Source organism: Uloborus diversus, chromosome 1 (assembly GCF_026930045.1).
Source record: "Uloborus diversus isolate 005 chromosome 1, Udiv.v.3.1, whole genome shotgun sequence".
NCBI classification, from domain to species: Eukaryota; Metazoa; Arthropoda; class Arachnida; order Araneae; family Uloboridae; genus Uloborus; species Uloborus diversus.
In genome coordinates this window covers 251,465,665-251,482,506 of record NC_072731.1, presented here as the reverse complement: position 1 = coordinate 251,482,506, position 16,842 = coordinate 251,465,665, and the positions used below count along the sequence as shown (strand labels likewise).

The window sequence follows — 16,842 nt, the reverse complement described above, 5'->3', positions numbered from 1 at the left end:
AAATCCCCAAAAGTAGGGTAGTGGCGATTCTTCTGATAACCTGTTTGTTCAATTTCGGTCTATCTTATCCTTGAACAGAGTATAGTCAATATATCAGGCGTTTAGTAACAAAAGCAGATCAATGCATGAGTTTTCAAAAGTTGTTTTATTTCATGATTTGGTGCTTTTTAATGGATGCTATCATGCTATAAAGTAATGTAAAGTGCACTTAACCCAATCAGATCGAAAACTGTTGTAAATAACCGTTTTTTTTCTTTATAAAAAAAACTGCTTAATCTGTGGTTGTCTTTTGTCTCGTCTGCAAAAGTTTCAAAAAGATTTTGATACTAAAAAGCATAGTTTTAATACTAAACGCCTCAACGAATGGAATTTCTTTTAACATTTTGTTGAAGAAAAGTTCAACTAGATATCTTCAAAAAGTTGAAAAGAAAAACAATTCAAACATGATATGAAGTAGTTCAGAAGATTTTTATTAAATACAGTTTTTGAAAGACCCACACTTAGTACGAATAAGAATATCCACCGAACGGCGCATTGACCATCACTCTGACCATACCAGGTTGCTGGACATTACTGGCGACTGGCATAGCGTAAGGAATTGGAGCTGAAGACGCTGCTGCATAAGGAACATTAGAATACTGCATTGGAGCTGCGTATTGTGGCTGAGTAGGTGGCATTCCGGGGATGTTGCCGTTGGCATCGGGGACAGATGCGGCCTCCGGGCCGGGGTAAGTCATCAGGGTGGGGGTGTCCTCCTTGAAGACGATGACCGAGGCTGGCTCTTTCTCGTCCACTCCGGGTTCGGTGGATTTCAGTTCTGCACGGAATCCGTTCTCGTCTGCGACGTAGTTGACGATTCGAATCAGGCCCTCGTTGTTCGTGTAGCCATAGGTGCCCACCTTGCGGCCTGATGCGTCTCCCCTCTCCCGCCTGAAAGTGCCGCCTTCGTTGTGTCCCTCGTTGTAGCCGAAGTCGTAGTTGCCTTGGTTCTGGAAAAACACGGAACTATTATACACTGTAAAAAAAATTCCGAAACGTTACTGAATATATCATGTAACCTTACGGGATTTCTATGGTTTTTATCCACTTCCTGGAAGAAACAAGTATAATTGTCAAAAAGTTTCCTGAATTGCTACAAGTCGCACGAATGCCGACTTTTCACTGTTGCAAAAAATATATTCAGCTCCCAGTTGAAAGATTAACTGAGTGTATTTATAAAGTGTATCCGCTGCAGTTCGATTGCGGCCCGTCCGGACTGATAAGGCGTCCAAAGGGTGCAAATCAGTCTATGGCCTACGAAGCTTTGGAAGAATTGCAGGCGAGTAAAATTCTTGATACTTACTTGCAATTCTTTCGTAGCTGTGGCCATGTTTGCAATACCGCTTTTGGAGCTTTCTTCAAAACGCAGTATGGTGCCAAACTATTGTAGTATGCCCACCTAAGTTTACTCTAAAATTCCAAAGAGACGACTGGCTTTAAACGGTAAGAGTTCTGAACATTTTAGGAAGCTTCCAGGATAATTTCAGTAAGGTTACTGAATTTTAACGGAAAAGGTTCCTGGTTTTTGTAAGATATGTTACTGGAAGAAGCTGGGCACATCAGCTGCCCACTATTTTTCAGGAACGTTTCTGAATTGTTTTTACAGTGTAGAGCAATATATTTTTTTGCTAGCCCAATATGAATTTGTGAGAAGCGAAGGGATGTAAGTAGACATTTTAAAGTGTTGAGTAAAACGCGTTTGAAATTAAGATCCAATGCAGGGTTTCATTCCTCAATCATTATTCATAGCAGGACTACTTGCACTATCTCTTGTTCTAAAACAGGAGATAGTTTCTCTTACCGTTTGCACTTGTTAACTCCAAATTTTTAATTTTATCACTTACCTCCCTTTGCTTCTAACTGCCTTATATGGTCTTTTAAATAGGGACTTTTAAACTACCAGGACTACTTGCACTATCTCTTGTCCTAAAACAGGAGATTGTTTCTCTTGCAGATTGCACTGGTTAACTATAAATTTTCAATTTCAGCCCTTACCTCCCTTTGTTTCTAACTGCCTTATATGGTCTTTTAAATGGGGACTTTTAAATTACCAGGACTACTTGCACTATCTCTTGTCCTAAAACAGGAGATTGTTTCTCTTGTCGTTTGCACTGGTTAACTCCAAATTTTCAATTTCAGCCCTTACCTCCCTTTGTTTCTAAATGCCTTATATGGTCTCTTGAAGAGTTTGACTTTTAAGGGCCAAGTAAAGATTAGTTTTTAGAAATACGTGCTTTTTTTGAAAATTTTAGTCGTATTCCGGGTTTTGATTTGGGGGTATGTAAGTACTAGTAAACCGTATATCTATTGCATTTTATTTCATTCGAGGAGCATGAAAATGTTCAAGTCATATTATTGTGGTTATGGCAAATTTGAGTAAATGTCAGATTTAATGTGTTTAAGTAATTTTTACAGTAATTTTTTTATTAGGTTCATTTAAAACTATTGCAACAAACACAGAACAAATCTGTAACCTTATCTTCGAGTAACCTTTCATCTAACTACCAAACTGAACGTGGTCTCTCAGCGAAAAAACGTTCACCGCCCCTGGAATATTCTATTAATCTAATGAAAATGTTATATGTTCACTCAAAAAGAAAGAAAGTTCGGGGGAGTTGGCATCATAAAACTTTTTAAAAAATTAATTTTTCAGTTTTTTTATATTCAAAATATTCAAATTAAGACCTTTCAAGCATCTCCGAATTCATATTTTACATAGATTAAAAATAATTCAATTTAAATATTGATAAGACTGGAATGTATTACAATGTACGTACAATTTTACTTTGAAAAACTAATGTTCATTTTTATAAAAAAAACTACTTTACATAATTATTGCTTTCGGATTTTCACCACATTTTGTTTACTTGTTCATAAGTATACTGGAGTGAAATTGTTTCTTAAAGATTCACACTTTTTCCTAAACTGCTGCTTGTATGTTCTAAAACTTTTTTTTTTACTTCCTTTTACAGAAAAGGAAGTATTGTATTCGCAAAAAAAGTTTCACTCAAAAATCGGCCTTAATTTCCATTTTGCTCACCCCCAAATGAATGTTGAGTTTTTTTTTTTTTCGACCCGGCCACACGTGCATACACACATGAGAACATATAGACTCCCGAAATATTCATTCTGACGATTCCCGAGTTAATTACAACGAGTTTTCTCGCGACGTTTGTATGTACGTATGTATGTGCGTATGTACGTCGCATAACTCAAGAACGGTATGTCCTAGAAAGTTGAAATTTGGTACGTAGACTCCTTGTGGGATTTAGTTAAGCACCTACACCTTTTGTTTGCTTTGAATGTTTCTAAAGGGGTCTTTTGCACCTTTTTTGGGGGAAATCATTGTTAATTTCGATGCAAATTCAAGTGGTGTTATAATTTGGCGGACACTTGGCGATATATCACCAGTCTTTTGGTCGCCAAGTTTTATCTCCAACTTGGAGACAAATTTGGCGATTTTTTTTCTTTCTAAATCTGGTTTTACTTTGGTCATTGTTGGTGATATTTAGAATGTTAACTATTGAATCACATTAAAATTGTCAATAATGAGAAAATGACATTGAATTGGTGTAAAAGGAAGTCATGTGATGCACACATCAGCTCGTTTTTCATTTAAAAAGAGACTATTAGTTTACATTTTATACATTCTGAAATAAACGGAATTGTCTTAAAATTGTGCACTTCAGTAATTTCTTAGATATGTCTTGAAAACACTTAAAGGTGCAAGTTTCTATCATTAAAAACTTTTAAGAAGGTGCATACATTTTAGCAATTTAATATTAAGTGTATACGGGGTACCGACTCCCCTTAAGAGAAACGCATTATCTAAAATATAAATGATAGTTTTCTCAAAGAACTGTCATTGCATTTGATTATCACTGATTAAAATATAAAAATATATCAAGGAAATTTTACAAATTGTTGAACTCAGGAATTTGTTCAAAATAACTCGTAACAGTTGTGAAAAAAGTCACGATTTTCTTCATAAGTTTAAATTTAGGAATCTGAAAGAGTATAAAATAACTGAAAATGTTTTGCAAGGAAGTGCATCAGTGCAAAATATTTACTGATAAACATCCTTTTTTATTGAAAAGATAAACTTTGTTACTGTAGCTGCAAAAATAAAAATTGCTGATTTGATAATTGGGTCGTTTTTATATGATTATATTATTATCGATTTTATAAAAGCAATACTGTCGAGCCCACGTTTTGGAATGTTGGCTAAAAGAATTGGGGAAAGGTTGGTAAAAGTATGTCCCTTTCATTAGAGTAATATTTCGTGGCAAATTGGTTATTTCATTGGCAGGCTCAACTGTACTTTAAGCAATCTATTTCATGCTTGGTAACATAACATTAGGTGGTATAACTGAGAGTTTTCGATTTCTCTTACTTGGTTTTATGAATAACTTTTTATGATGAATGGAAATCACTTTAATGGGTTACACATCTTGAACAACTTTTTATTATTTTCGGAAAGAGGTATATGTGCGGAAAATTAGAGCACGAATTTAGATTTTTAGTATATCACATATGAATACAATCGTTGTAAAGTACTTTTTTTCAAAAAAAAATTTTTCATCAAAGTAGAAACAGTTAGTTGTGTTGATTTTTCATATCAATAGAGCCTGGGTTATATGCGCAAGAAAAAGAACCACAATTTAACGTGAAGCACATATTTTCCATGCATCTCTCTCTCTATCTCTATTCCATGCACACCATACATGTATTCATTCCATACATACCGCTTATGTTTTGGGGTTGAAAAGGGGGTTTCTCGTACACGTGTGTGCATTTTTTTTTTCTTTTTTTGTACCCGTTTTGCGCCTTTCAAACGTTAGATAGTTATATACCTTTATCAAATAAATAAATAAATAAGTAAATAAATAAATAAATAAATAAATAAATAAATATATATATATATATATATATATATATATATATATATATATATATATATATATATATATATATATATATATATATATATATATATATATATATATATATATATTGGTGTTTTAAAAATATTGTTTTTTTTTATACTTTCTCAAATATAAAAATATTCGAAAAACTTTAATAAATTATGAAAATATGAATATCACAGTCATATATAATTTTATAAGCAGCATTCATATTTTTATTTACTTAGAACAATCGTTGAAAAACGGATGAAAAAGTCTAAAGTATGGTAACGATGCTCAATAACTTCTATTGTAGAAAAAGAAAGAGCATTGAACTTATACGAGTATATATATAAATCTATATAAATAAAACAAAGAATAAATGTGTGTGCAGGTATGTTTCTATGTATGTTCTGTATACAAATTCATAGTTTACGTCGGATCTCGATCAAATTTGGCAGGGAGGTACTTGAGCACCCGAGAAGGAACACACAGGTGTTTTCGAACGTCAAACAAGTACCAAACCGTTCGAATTTTAGGGTAAAAAATGTCGTTTTTCTATAATATGAGGGCAAAAAATGCTCGCAAAAACTAGAATAAAATATCCATTGAAACCCCTGATTTTTTTGCATCAAATAAAATGTGTTCCAATGTTCCAAGCTAATTATAAAGTGAATTATAACTGTTTTTAATTCATTTTATGTAAAACGTATGTAAGTCTTTAATTAGAAAGTCATTTTTTCCCAAATATGAACAAACACTTGAAGCTTTTCTTGTAATCGAGGGATTGAATTTTTTTCTTTTTCGGTTATTTTTCCATAATCTGTCTGAAAATTTTACAGGTTTTTTGTTTTTTTGTTCAAGCCTGATTGTTGAGCACGCGTCACTTGACATACCTTTTATTTTCAAGTTAGAGCGTGAAAAGCCGGGCAACGCAGCTAGTTAATAATGATATTTAATTACTGAAAGCATAGTGTAGTATTAATGTAAACTTATTATTAAATAAACAGAAAAGCTAAGCAATTAACTTAACTCATGTTCAACTTTAAGATTGCATTTTTAATTTCTTTAAAAAATTTTCATTGGAAAAAAATACTGAACTTTCAGGGCAGTATTTAAAAATTAACATTAAGCTAATTTCAAATACAACTCCTAACGCATGGATTTAAAATTAAAATATTATTATTATTATGTTAAATGAATAACTTACAATTACGTATAACTCGAGCTCTTATGCTATTTTTTGGCTAGTATATTGCTACTAACTATTTACAGTGTATGAGCTGAATTAAGTGAAACATTATTCCTTTTATGAAAATGTCTTGAGGTTTTGTTGCTATAACGCAACAACAGTAAACGTGATTTATTATCAATGCTGCATTATGTCAGTTTCATAATGAATATTGCAAAATAGTTCTTTCCAAGAAAGAAGTGTTTCAGTTTTAGTTTCTATGTGTTTTCTTTCGAACTTTTCAAAAGAGGAATACTCTAAAATAGAATGTACTTACGTCGTCTCTATGGTACTGAGTAATCGACGAAGTTCCATCATCTCCAAGTCTCGTTGTGGCCATAGGTATATCGAACTGCAGTTGGGCATAACTGGAAGCAGCCAGCATCAAAAGCACAATCACCTGGGGAAAAAAACATTTTAAGGTTATACAGTTGGCTCTCTGTTTAAGGACTTTCTCTATTTAACGAAGGCTTTTCACAGTCCCAGATAGTCCACTATAATATTAAAAGCATTCTATTTAAGGACGCTTTCTACTTAAGGACGATTTTTTGTGATCCCTTGAAAGTCGTTAAACAGAGAGCCAACTGTATTACTTTCTCTATTTAACGACGGTTTTTCACGGTCCCAGATGGTCCATCATAGTGTTAAAAGCATATTTAAGGACGCTTTCTGCTTAAGGACGATTTTTTGTGGTCCCTTGAAAGTCGTTAAACAGAGAGCCAACTGTATTTTCGTTATTATTACTTTTCTACATATTAAATTTCAAAAAGGGATCCTCAACTAAAAAAGGGAACGTATAATCAATAAAAAAAAAAAATCACGTAATGAGCCCTTAGCAGTAGTCCATGTTGTGTTAAGAGTTCTCATCTATGGAAAAGTAATTTTTGAAATTAAAAATAAATTCGTTTTATGTAAATTTTTCATCATAATAATTACCGGTAATGTGATCATAACAATAAGGAATCTGGATTAATCTTTTGCAAACTTATCTTCTCTTAGACACACCAGCTGTCAATAGCTTTCTGATCAGGTATCTCTAACAGCATCAATAATAATAACTGCAAGCTACGATTTTAAATAACAAAATAATGCTGGAAATCATGGGGTAGGTATCTTCATTCTTGCTATAATTTTAGCAATTGCAGATTTTAAATTTAAAAAAATTACTAAATAAAGAAATTTGATAAGTAATTCGCAACTCCAGAGCTTGAATACGCTGCCTTGCGGTAATTAATAATACTAAAGATAAAGGTTAAACATTCCATTCCATGTGTTTTCTTTGGGGTAAATTACACGCTTCAGACAGTTTGTGGTGTAGTGTAATTTCAGATGAATAGAAAAGAAAGCTTCCCACAAACACGATGAAAAATTAAAGTCATTCACTAATCGTCAAAGCAAGTTATAAGTTACGGCATGTGTTTGTTTTACCTTTTTCATCCGCCATTGGACAGTGACTGCAGCGCCCCCTATAGTTTATTGGCGTTGCGAATAAAATTTAATCAGGTTGTGGTTGTGATGCGCCACACTACCTCCTCAACTTTATTGTTGCGTAAGTTTTTCAAACAAAGTATTAGATTAAAAAGTGCGATTTTTAAATATCGCCTGACCGTTTGCTTTACAAATGCACTAGTTGACCATGTATTTGTGCTGCCTATTGAAAAATTTTCAGGAGTATTATAATTTTTCTAACCGTTTAAACACATTATTAGATTGGAAAACTTGAAATAATCAAGCGCAAACAAACAGTACCTATATATATATGACGAGTGTGGAGAGGGAAATATTGAAGGGTTAAGTGAATTGAATGGCTCGAATTTTTACATTGAATGAACGAAAGCTGATCTCTTTTTTAAGTCGATCATTCAACATTCCTAAAACTTTAATTACTGCAACTCGTTTAAGTATGCGTTGTTACATTTAAATATTGTGTGAGAAATGCTTTTCTCAAACATAATAATCATCGTTTCAACATTTACAATTTGCAAACTTTGATAATTAAATGAATAAATAAAAGTTTTGTTCTCATAAAGTTACATTTTCTAAATTGCTGAAACATTTAACAAAATTATTTTTTACTTGCTGTATAACGAGTGAGTTTTCATGATTTGAAAGTGAAAAGTATTTATTTTTATTTTATCTTTTTTGAAAGAAAATTAATACAATACAGTATGATGAACATAACTTCGGTAAAGGACTACAAATTGTTTCTAGGTATTTTAACACTGAATTTTGAAAAGTTTATTAATGTTAAAAATTTAAATGCATTAAATTATGTACTTACCTTCATTAAATATTACCTAATTTTACGCGTGCGAAGTATTAAAATTGATATCAGTTTTTTGAAATATTATTTTGATTATTTTTACAAAATACATTAACTTTTCTTGGAAAAGTTTTAACCGCAATATACATAATTTAACAATTTTATAAATTTTCATGTTAAATTCCTATTTTATCTTATACTGCTCTGCAGATAACTAAAAGAAATAACTGCAGCAGGAGGCACTTTAAAATCTAAGTTCCTTTTGGGAAGAAAGTTAAACTCATACCAGCAAGACCAAATCGTTCTTGGAAAACTGCTAAATACTAAAGAGGACGTTTCCATCAACTCGGTAAGTTTTTATGCAATTGGCAACAGAAAAATTGACTGGCCATCATATCAAGGTGAATTCCCTCTGATTTGCAATTTGGTTATTACTTATCATCAACGGCTACTAAATCTTGAATAATGAAGAAAAAAGCAAGTATCCTTACCTTCATCATTGCAGAATTTCTTTCTTCAGAACAGCTCAAATGTCCTCGGATGGTAGACGAATGACACAGGTGGTGCACATCACATTTTTATACTTTTATCTAAATCTACTTGCAGGAAAGGATCGCCCCATTCGAACGGGTTTCTAACTAGGCTGAGCATGACATAACACCGTAATCCTTAGAATTGTAACTTAAATCTTTTTAAGAGAAAACGGGAAACATAAAATAAAACATGGATTACCGTTGAAGCTGATTTTAGTTAATTTATTTATTTTTTCTCTTTTTCAAGGGTATTGACGTTACTTTCACTCTTTGCGGATGCGGTTCCGATTAATCTGCTCACAAATCTTCATCGGAGATAGCTTCATCTATTTCAGAGATTAACCTACAATTCTGGTCGATGATCTAATAGGGGGAGTTTTGTCGGAAGTTTAAATTAAGCTTAGGTATATTTTGTTCTAAATTATTGCATTGGTGTGTCGATAATGTAATCAAGTTTGTTAAATTAATGAAAAATACCGAAACTCTGGTTTTGATTTTTATTCACAACTAGTGACGATCTCACGGCTTTGCCCATAGTAGAAATCATTTGGTTCGCCTGTATATTCTCAAATAACGGATGATGACTTTCTCGCCAATTTGTTGGTTCACCTTATGATCATTTCGTAATTTTCTCTTCCACGTTATGATAATTTGGTGGGTAAAATGTTATTAAAATTAGAATAGAAAAAGAACAAAATTGAATTTTTGAAAAATTGCTTCAAGGTGCACACCCCTATGCTACAAACTGACTTCGTGCCAAATTTCATTAAAATCGGCCGAACGGTGTAGTCGCTGTACGCGTCACAGAGATCCAAACAGAAATCCAGATATCCAGACAGAGAGACTTTCAGATTTATTTTTAGTAAAGATAAAGATGAAACGGGCTTTACTAAGTTACCAAACTTACATACTATGCTTTTACGTTGCTGTATATTCTTTTATCTACAAGACCAAAATCATATAACTTTTTAATTACTACCTTTGGATTGCATATTAATCGTCTAATAAAACTCTTGATTCTCCATAAGCTTATTTCTTACAGCCAAGTTGAACTCCACATTAATACATCTGTACCTAGGAACATCAATAACCAATGTCAGATTTTGGCCAAATTTAATTGATGATAGAAATCTGTATAAGCCATAAAATTTTCGGCGCAACAAAAGCCAACTTGATGCAACGCCCTAGTATAGTAAAACCTGTGTAAGTTGACCACTCGCGGTGCACTACTTTGGTGGCCAACTTAAGCAGGGGGGCAACTTACAGAGGTTGATTTATATGATAAGGGCTAATTCCGTGCCTTAAAAAAGCGGTCAACTTGGACAGGTGGTCAATTTACAAGGGTGATCAACTTCCCAGGTTTTACTGTAGTCACATTTCCCTAAACCATATAGTGTTTGTTTTATCAACAAACCTTACTTCTTTTCAGTAAGTTACCGCCCTATAGCCAGGGCTAAGGCAGAAATACATGAAATACACCGCCAGCTCAGTCATTCCAGCCGAGGACTGCAATTTTGGCTGGAATGACTGAACTGGCGGTATATTTCATGTAAACCTTACTTTCGTTGGACGCTTTTACCACGAGAATTTTGACGTTCTGTTTTCCAAATAGAGGGAGACACCTGGGCGCTCTTTGATGCGAAACTGCGCTAGGAATTAAAATTTTTTTCAAGAGCACTCCAAGCCAAACGGTACATGCCATATAATTACACGACATGTACGCTATCTTTTTGCGTCATCTTGAAAATCCACCGACTAGCGCCGGGTTGAACTTGCGTCTTTGAACATAGGATATCAGCTTCTAATCACTATATCAATCTGTCGGCAAATGTCGTTAAAATGAAAGTGGTCATTCTAACATGATTTCGAGCATTTCTTTCCAGCATTCTAACATAATAAGTCATCCCAACATAATTTCTAGTAATTGAAGATTTTATTGACAAATCTGTAAAAAGAATGAGACCTGCGTGAATGGGGTTGTTTCTTCAGTCAATAGTAATACTTTTATCACTAAAATTGATAGAATAAGCAAAAAAAAAAAAATAATAATAATAAAAACATGGACCCAGAAATTGCTTTCATTAGTCCAACAGTTATTTTTTAATTAATTTCTTAAAATGTCCGATTTTTCAAACAAGGCGTGGTCTTGATGACGTCACAAATGATGCTCTTTGGCGCATCTTTCTACCGCATTTCCACGTTATGATAATCAAAAAGGCAATTAAAATTGCGCTCTACGCTTGCTATCAACCCTATCGTTGCCAATACATGTGAGTAAAGATGCGAATGAAATATTTTGCTCTGCGAATGACAACAGTGAATGGCATTTCATCATTTGTGATGTCGTCAGCATAAGCTTAAACGATGAAAGCGCACCGATTTAAGAATTTTTTTTAAATAGTGAACTTAAACAAATTATTTAAAAAAGGTCAGAGCCTATGTTTTTTAGCATGCTCTTTCAGAAAAAAAATACTTTTAAATTTTTGGAAACTACCCCATTTTAATTTCAAGAGAAGGATTTGAACTTAACCCAGGAACTTTCTTTATTACGCATCAACTTTTTAGGAGAGCTACTTGTCACTTGTTCTTAGTAACTTTAAATGACTTTCACTGCTGTCATTCTAAAATTCACCATGGTTAATATGATAAAAACTCAATCACATGAAAAGTTTTTCATTAATAAACGATGCTCCTCTTAGCAGAAAACTCCTGTTGCTGATCCAATCAGACGCATGGAAGCTGAAATATGCTACTGTCATGCTCACTAATACAGCAGATTCGGAAAATGGTCGATTTCGGTGCTATATTTGTAGATGATATATTTTAGTATGTTTTTGAGCGCTTAATAGAGGAGCTTAAGAGGGACCCTAATCTAATTTTTACTTCATTTGTAACATTTTAAGCTTATGCAACCGTCATTCTAATTACCCTTCTATGTATTAGCGTTACATAGATTCCCTTTACATAACATACAGGGTGTTCCGTTTTAACCTACAAGATCTTTATTTTCACAACCGTAAGTCCTAGATGTATACTTTCAATTCCAAAAATGTTCAAAATCAGATGCAGAGTTAAGATATTGAATGTTTTAAGTGATAATAAAAATAAGGAAAAAAATACAAAATTTAACTTTTTATACGGGCCCCAAGTCTCCTAACTTATATTTAGGGAAATTTTCTCCACTGAAAAATTATTCCTACACAGAAAGTTTGAAATTAGTACGACCAACAAATGAAACGCGGCGTTTTGTGACTTACACCACTTTTCATTCGCCGTCAATAACACCTTTTGGGGGAAAATATAGCTGTTAACAATTGTTTAAAATTATATGTGTGCAAAGAGTGGTTTTTTAAATTGTTCGAGGTTTTGTTGTGGGTTTTTGCGTATCACGGCATAACTTATGCTTTTATTTTTGAATAACAATGAAAATTATAAATACTCTGTTTTTCTTACTTTGACGACCTGTCATTCTTCTGAAAGGGCGATAAGTTTCAATCCCATCTTCTGTATGGTCCCTTAAAAACTTTGAAATGGAATAACTCCTTGAATTTTAGTCATGTGAAGCTTTTCGTTTCAGTAATAGTTTTCAATGGAAATTATTTCTCTAAATATTAGTTAGGCGACCTAGAGCCCGTATAAAAAGTTAAATTTTGTATTTTTTAACTTATTTTTATTTTTGCTTCAATCGTTCAATATCTTAACCCTGCATCTGATATTGAATATTTTTGCAACTGTAAGTATACATCTAGGACGAACGGTTGCGAAGATAAAGGTCTTGCAGGTGAAAACGAAACACCCTGTATAGTATATGCATATATGAATACATATGCGCAAAATAGGAAATAACTTCAAAGTAACAAAAAGTGTAATATTTAAGTCACATGAATTTATATCCCAGTAATTTATGAACAAAAATTGGAAAAAAGACTTTTATTTTTCCGTTGCAAATGTAACAAAACAAAGTTTAAAAGCACAAGTTTGATGACATAAGCAATATTTACATACATTAGCAGTAGCACATAAAGCGTGAACACATAGAAGTGATTATGTAAAACATCAGTGCATTTTTAGAAACATTAAAACAAATTATTTTTCATAACTTAGTAAATTAACTGTAAAGAAACAGCAAATATAAAAAACATGTATAGGTCATAGTAAATGAAATCTTCAAAAGTTATTTCATTAATTATTAAATTACCTTTGATGTAGTTTAGATGACAGAAAAATGGGACAAAACACCTTAAGAAGTTGATTTAACTTCGAGTAGAATGTGATATTGTTTAAAAATAAATGTGCGAAAAGCAAGTAAGTAAAAAAAAAATGTGAAAAAAGTTATTGACATTATGTAAGAAAAAGGGAAAACAATTTATTGACATCACGTGAGATTTTGAAAAACAAACATGTTAGAAGAAATCACAGTAAAATAATGCTGAGGGAAACACACAGCAATTTTTTTTTTTTTTTTTTTTTGAAAACTTCACTAATTGAAATAATTAAATGATACTATGGGAAAATCATTTAACACTTTTATGTTCCATAAATAAGCAAGTGATCTAAAAGTGTAAGTGTTTTATAAAATTTTTAATCTGCAATTTAAAAAAAAAAACGATATTATGCTGTTAACATGTGCTTCTCAATTAAACTTAGAGTAACGCAGCGAAAGTGAACCAGAGACGTTTCGTTGCTCTCTTTTTCAGAAATTCCTTAATAAAATTTTGTAAAATATTCTGATACAATTAACAACCAACATATAATAAGTATAGTACGTTAGGGAAAAATTACTAGTAGTATTTAGATTGTTACACTAAATATTCATTGTATTCATTGCACTTATATCGGCAATTTGCATGTTTTGACCGAAAAAAAGTCCTTGGTTCGAACAAATACTTCTTCAAGTTACTTTAAGAATGCTTGTATGGGAAGATATAGATTAGCATCTGATACATCAACCAGTACAAATATACCCTCTATACCCTATTTTAGAAGAAGTGATAGTGAGCGTAAAGCAACATGAAACTTGGCGACAATGTTGACTGCTTGGTGCTGATAAAACTAGAAACATTGTCCCTCTGATTGACACCTAGAAGCGTAAGACTTTCTTAACTTTGGCAATTAATTTCTAAAATAATGCCAAATTCAATGTAAAAAAATAAACTTTCCTTCTTTGAGAGAAGAAGGAATGAGCTTCCTTTCATGTGTGTAGAAGCTCTGGTATAAGCATTTTAAAAAATGTTGCACAAAAAAAAAAAAAAATAATAATAATAATTTGAATTTTGACATCTTGAATTCTAAGTATGTTTTTCGCAATCACGAGTGTGTGTGTAGGCGTGTGTGTGTGAGTGTATGTGTGTATGTAGGCATGTGTGTGAGTGTATGTGTGTGTCTAGGCGTGTGTGTTTGTATCTGTGTGCAGGCAAGAGTGTGTGGGTATGTGTGTGTGTAGGCGTGTGTGTGTGAGTGTATGTGTGTATGTAGGCGTGTGAGTGTGTGTGTCTAGGCGTGTGTGTTTGTATCTGTGTGCAGGCATGAGTGTGTGGGTATGTGTGTGTGTGTAGGCGTGAGTGTGCCTGAAAGCGTGTGTGTAGGATGTGGACGCAACCTGGAGACGGTTTTCGCTAGAAGAGCAGCAACGGGAGGGCCGGTAGACGGTGTTGCTGCAGAGGGAGACGGGGGCATATAAAATCAAAAAGGACGCCAAAACCAGTCAAATGAGAGCAATAAGCAATGTGATTGCTCAAAAAAAAAAAGTACGGCCGACTAACTTTCATACAAAACGAATACAATCTCCCATTTAGCAAAGTAATCGTAACAGAAAGTAAAGTAATTAGAAGCATTGATTAGCACAATAATTATAAAACATTGTAACAAAAGAACTAAATTTGATTCAAGTCCATAAACTGCACTGGTGCTTGATTAGAAGCAGCAAAAAAGTACACATAAAAGCTTTGCGGAAGCTCCTTCACCAAAAAAGCAAAAACAATTTGTTTCATATTGTGCTTCCTAAATCATAAGTATCAACTTTTAAACACTAAAAGATTCAAAACAGTTTTTTTTCTTTTGTTATTAACTGGCCTCTAAAGCTTGTACATGCAGTACTTTATCACATGAAGCTTTTTTAAATGCCCGGAGTTAACTGGTATTTTTACGCAATGCGGTAGGTTTTTATGTATGTGTGTATTTTATCTATGTATGAGTAAAAATTGAGTAAACTTAGAAAAGCTATTAAAACTTTAAAATTTCCTTTTGTTGAGTATTCCTTATTTAGACAAAACATAGATCTTAGTTTTAGCTTTCAATAAATATTCATGTTCCTATCTTTTACAAGGAGTATTCAAATTGTATTTATAATACACTGTTATGAATTTGTTATTACAAAATTTCTTGTTTCATGCTATCATGTATAGATTAGGTTTAAGTTTAAAGGAAAAAGCATCAAAAAAATAACATACACCTAAACGTCCTTCGATCAATTGAAACACATAGGAACAGAAATAAGAATGAATTTTCAGTAGCAACCATTACCGATGTTAGCAAGTTATAAAGATATTACACAACAAGCAATTGCCGAAGCTCATAGCGCATTTCCCAATAAGCACCCATAAAACAGTATATAGATACAATTTATGAGTTTTATATGCGTTTTTCAGCACATAAGATTAACCCATATATGCACCAACAAAAAATAATTAATTGGTGAAATCACGAATCATTATGTGATTACAACACGAGATGACCACCATGAGCCAGTAAGGGGGAAAATGCAAATGGTGCATGGAACAATGGCGGATGTAGCAGCGAAACTGCATGGTGAGAAGCAACAGCAACTGCTGGTGCCAATGCAACGTGATGGTTTATAACAGGAACTACAGGAGCTGCAACAGCATGATGTTTTACTGCAGATGCCACAAGGGTTGCAGCGGGGGCAACTACAACAGGCTTGTTGACAGTTACGTCTGCTGAATCTTGAGTAGGGTCCACACCCGGTTCGTTGGTATGAACATCGGCCCTGAAGCCAGCGCTGTCAGCAACATAATTGACGACACGGGCCCTGCCATCAGCATTGTGCAGTCCATAGGATCCGATCTTGTTTCCTAGGGCGTCGCCATATTCTTTTCGGAAGCTTCCACCGCTGGTGTGGTCCTCATTGTAACCAAAGGCATAATTTCCTAAGTTCTGAAGGAAATAAAAACAATGTTACACCAGTGCTGTTTTAAACGCCTCTACAAGCTTAATTCACGCGTTGGAAATCATAGTTACGCCTCAAAAATTTAGTCTAGCGTATTTTCACACTTTTCATTTTAAATAAAAGTTTAGCACCGTGAAAAATGGAGTTGGCGGAAAATAAAATCATAATGTTTAAGCTATTACATTTGAATGTTTTTTTAATTTTTTTTAAATGCAAAACTTCAAACACTTCATGCCCATCTTCCATTTCAATTTTAAGAAAGATAATATTTTAGTGCAATTGATCACTAATGCATGTTTTCGTATAATTCACTCCTCCAAAATGAATTACACTCCCGTAAAAATGTGAAAGAGGCACCTTGAAAAAAATCTGCCTATATCCGTTATTGCCATTAATAAATTTATCGTCTGATCTGCTTTACATTTATTACGCATCAATTACCGTCTGCAATGCTTTGTATTTCATTGCATTATTTAATTTCACTATGGTCTGCGTTATTTATTGCTTTTTTTTTTTGGAGTGGCAACATTAAGATGAATTAGACATAAGAGTTGGAATGTTTTGCTGGATTGTGAATGTTGTTTCTCTCGCTTGTTATTGACGCAGAATATGCTTTTATATTTTATATAAATGCAAAATAGTGGAGGTAAGTTTTTTTGTTAATAGCTGCTACTTTTTAGCTTTAT

At 33.2% G+C, this 16,842-nt stretch overlaps 1 protein-coding gene across 2 annotated transcripts; it reads right to left on the bottom strand.

The window, feature by feature from the left end:
* Positions 1 to 467: 467 nt before the first annotated feature.
* On the bottom strand, positions 468 to 8,967 carry LOC129226736 (adult-specific rigid cuticular protein 15.7-like). Of its 2 annotated transcripts, none has more exons than XM_054861369.1 (3): positions 8,929 to 8,967; positions 6,452 to 6,574; positions 468 to 989 (listed from the first exon to the last, which is right to left on the bottom strand). In XM_054861369.1, the coding sequence occupies exons 1-3, from the start codon at positions 8,935 to 8,937 to the stop codon at positions 501 to 503; spliced, it is 621 nt and encodes a 206-aa protein (XP_054717344.1). In that variant the 5' UTR covers positions 8,938 to 8,967; the 3' UTR covers positions 468 to 500. The 2 variants fall into 2 exon arrangements, with proteins under 2 accessions (XP_054717344.1, XP_054717351.1); XM_054861376.1 differs by lacking the exon at positions 8,929 to 8,967 and adding an exon at positions 8,456 to 8,466.
* Between the last annotated feature and the right edge of the window lie 7,875 nt (positions 8,968 to 16,842).

Bases quoted from the DNA above. Each gene is read 5' to 3' on its own strand.
- LOC129226736 (XM_054861369.1), bottom strand. The intron at 990-6,451 runs GTAAGTACATTC...GTGTTTTTCCAG, and splicing joins CTCAGTACCATAGAGACGAC to AACCAAGGCAACTACGACTT.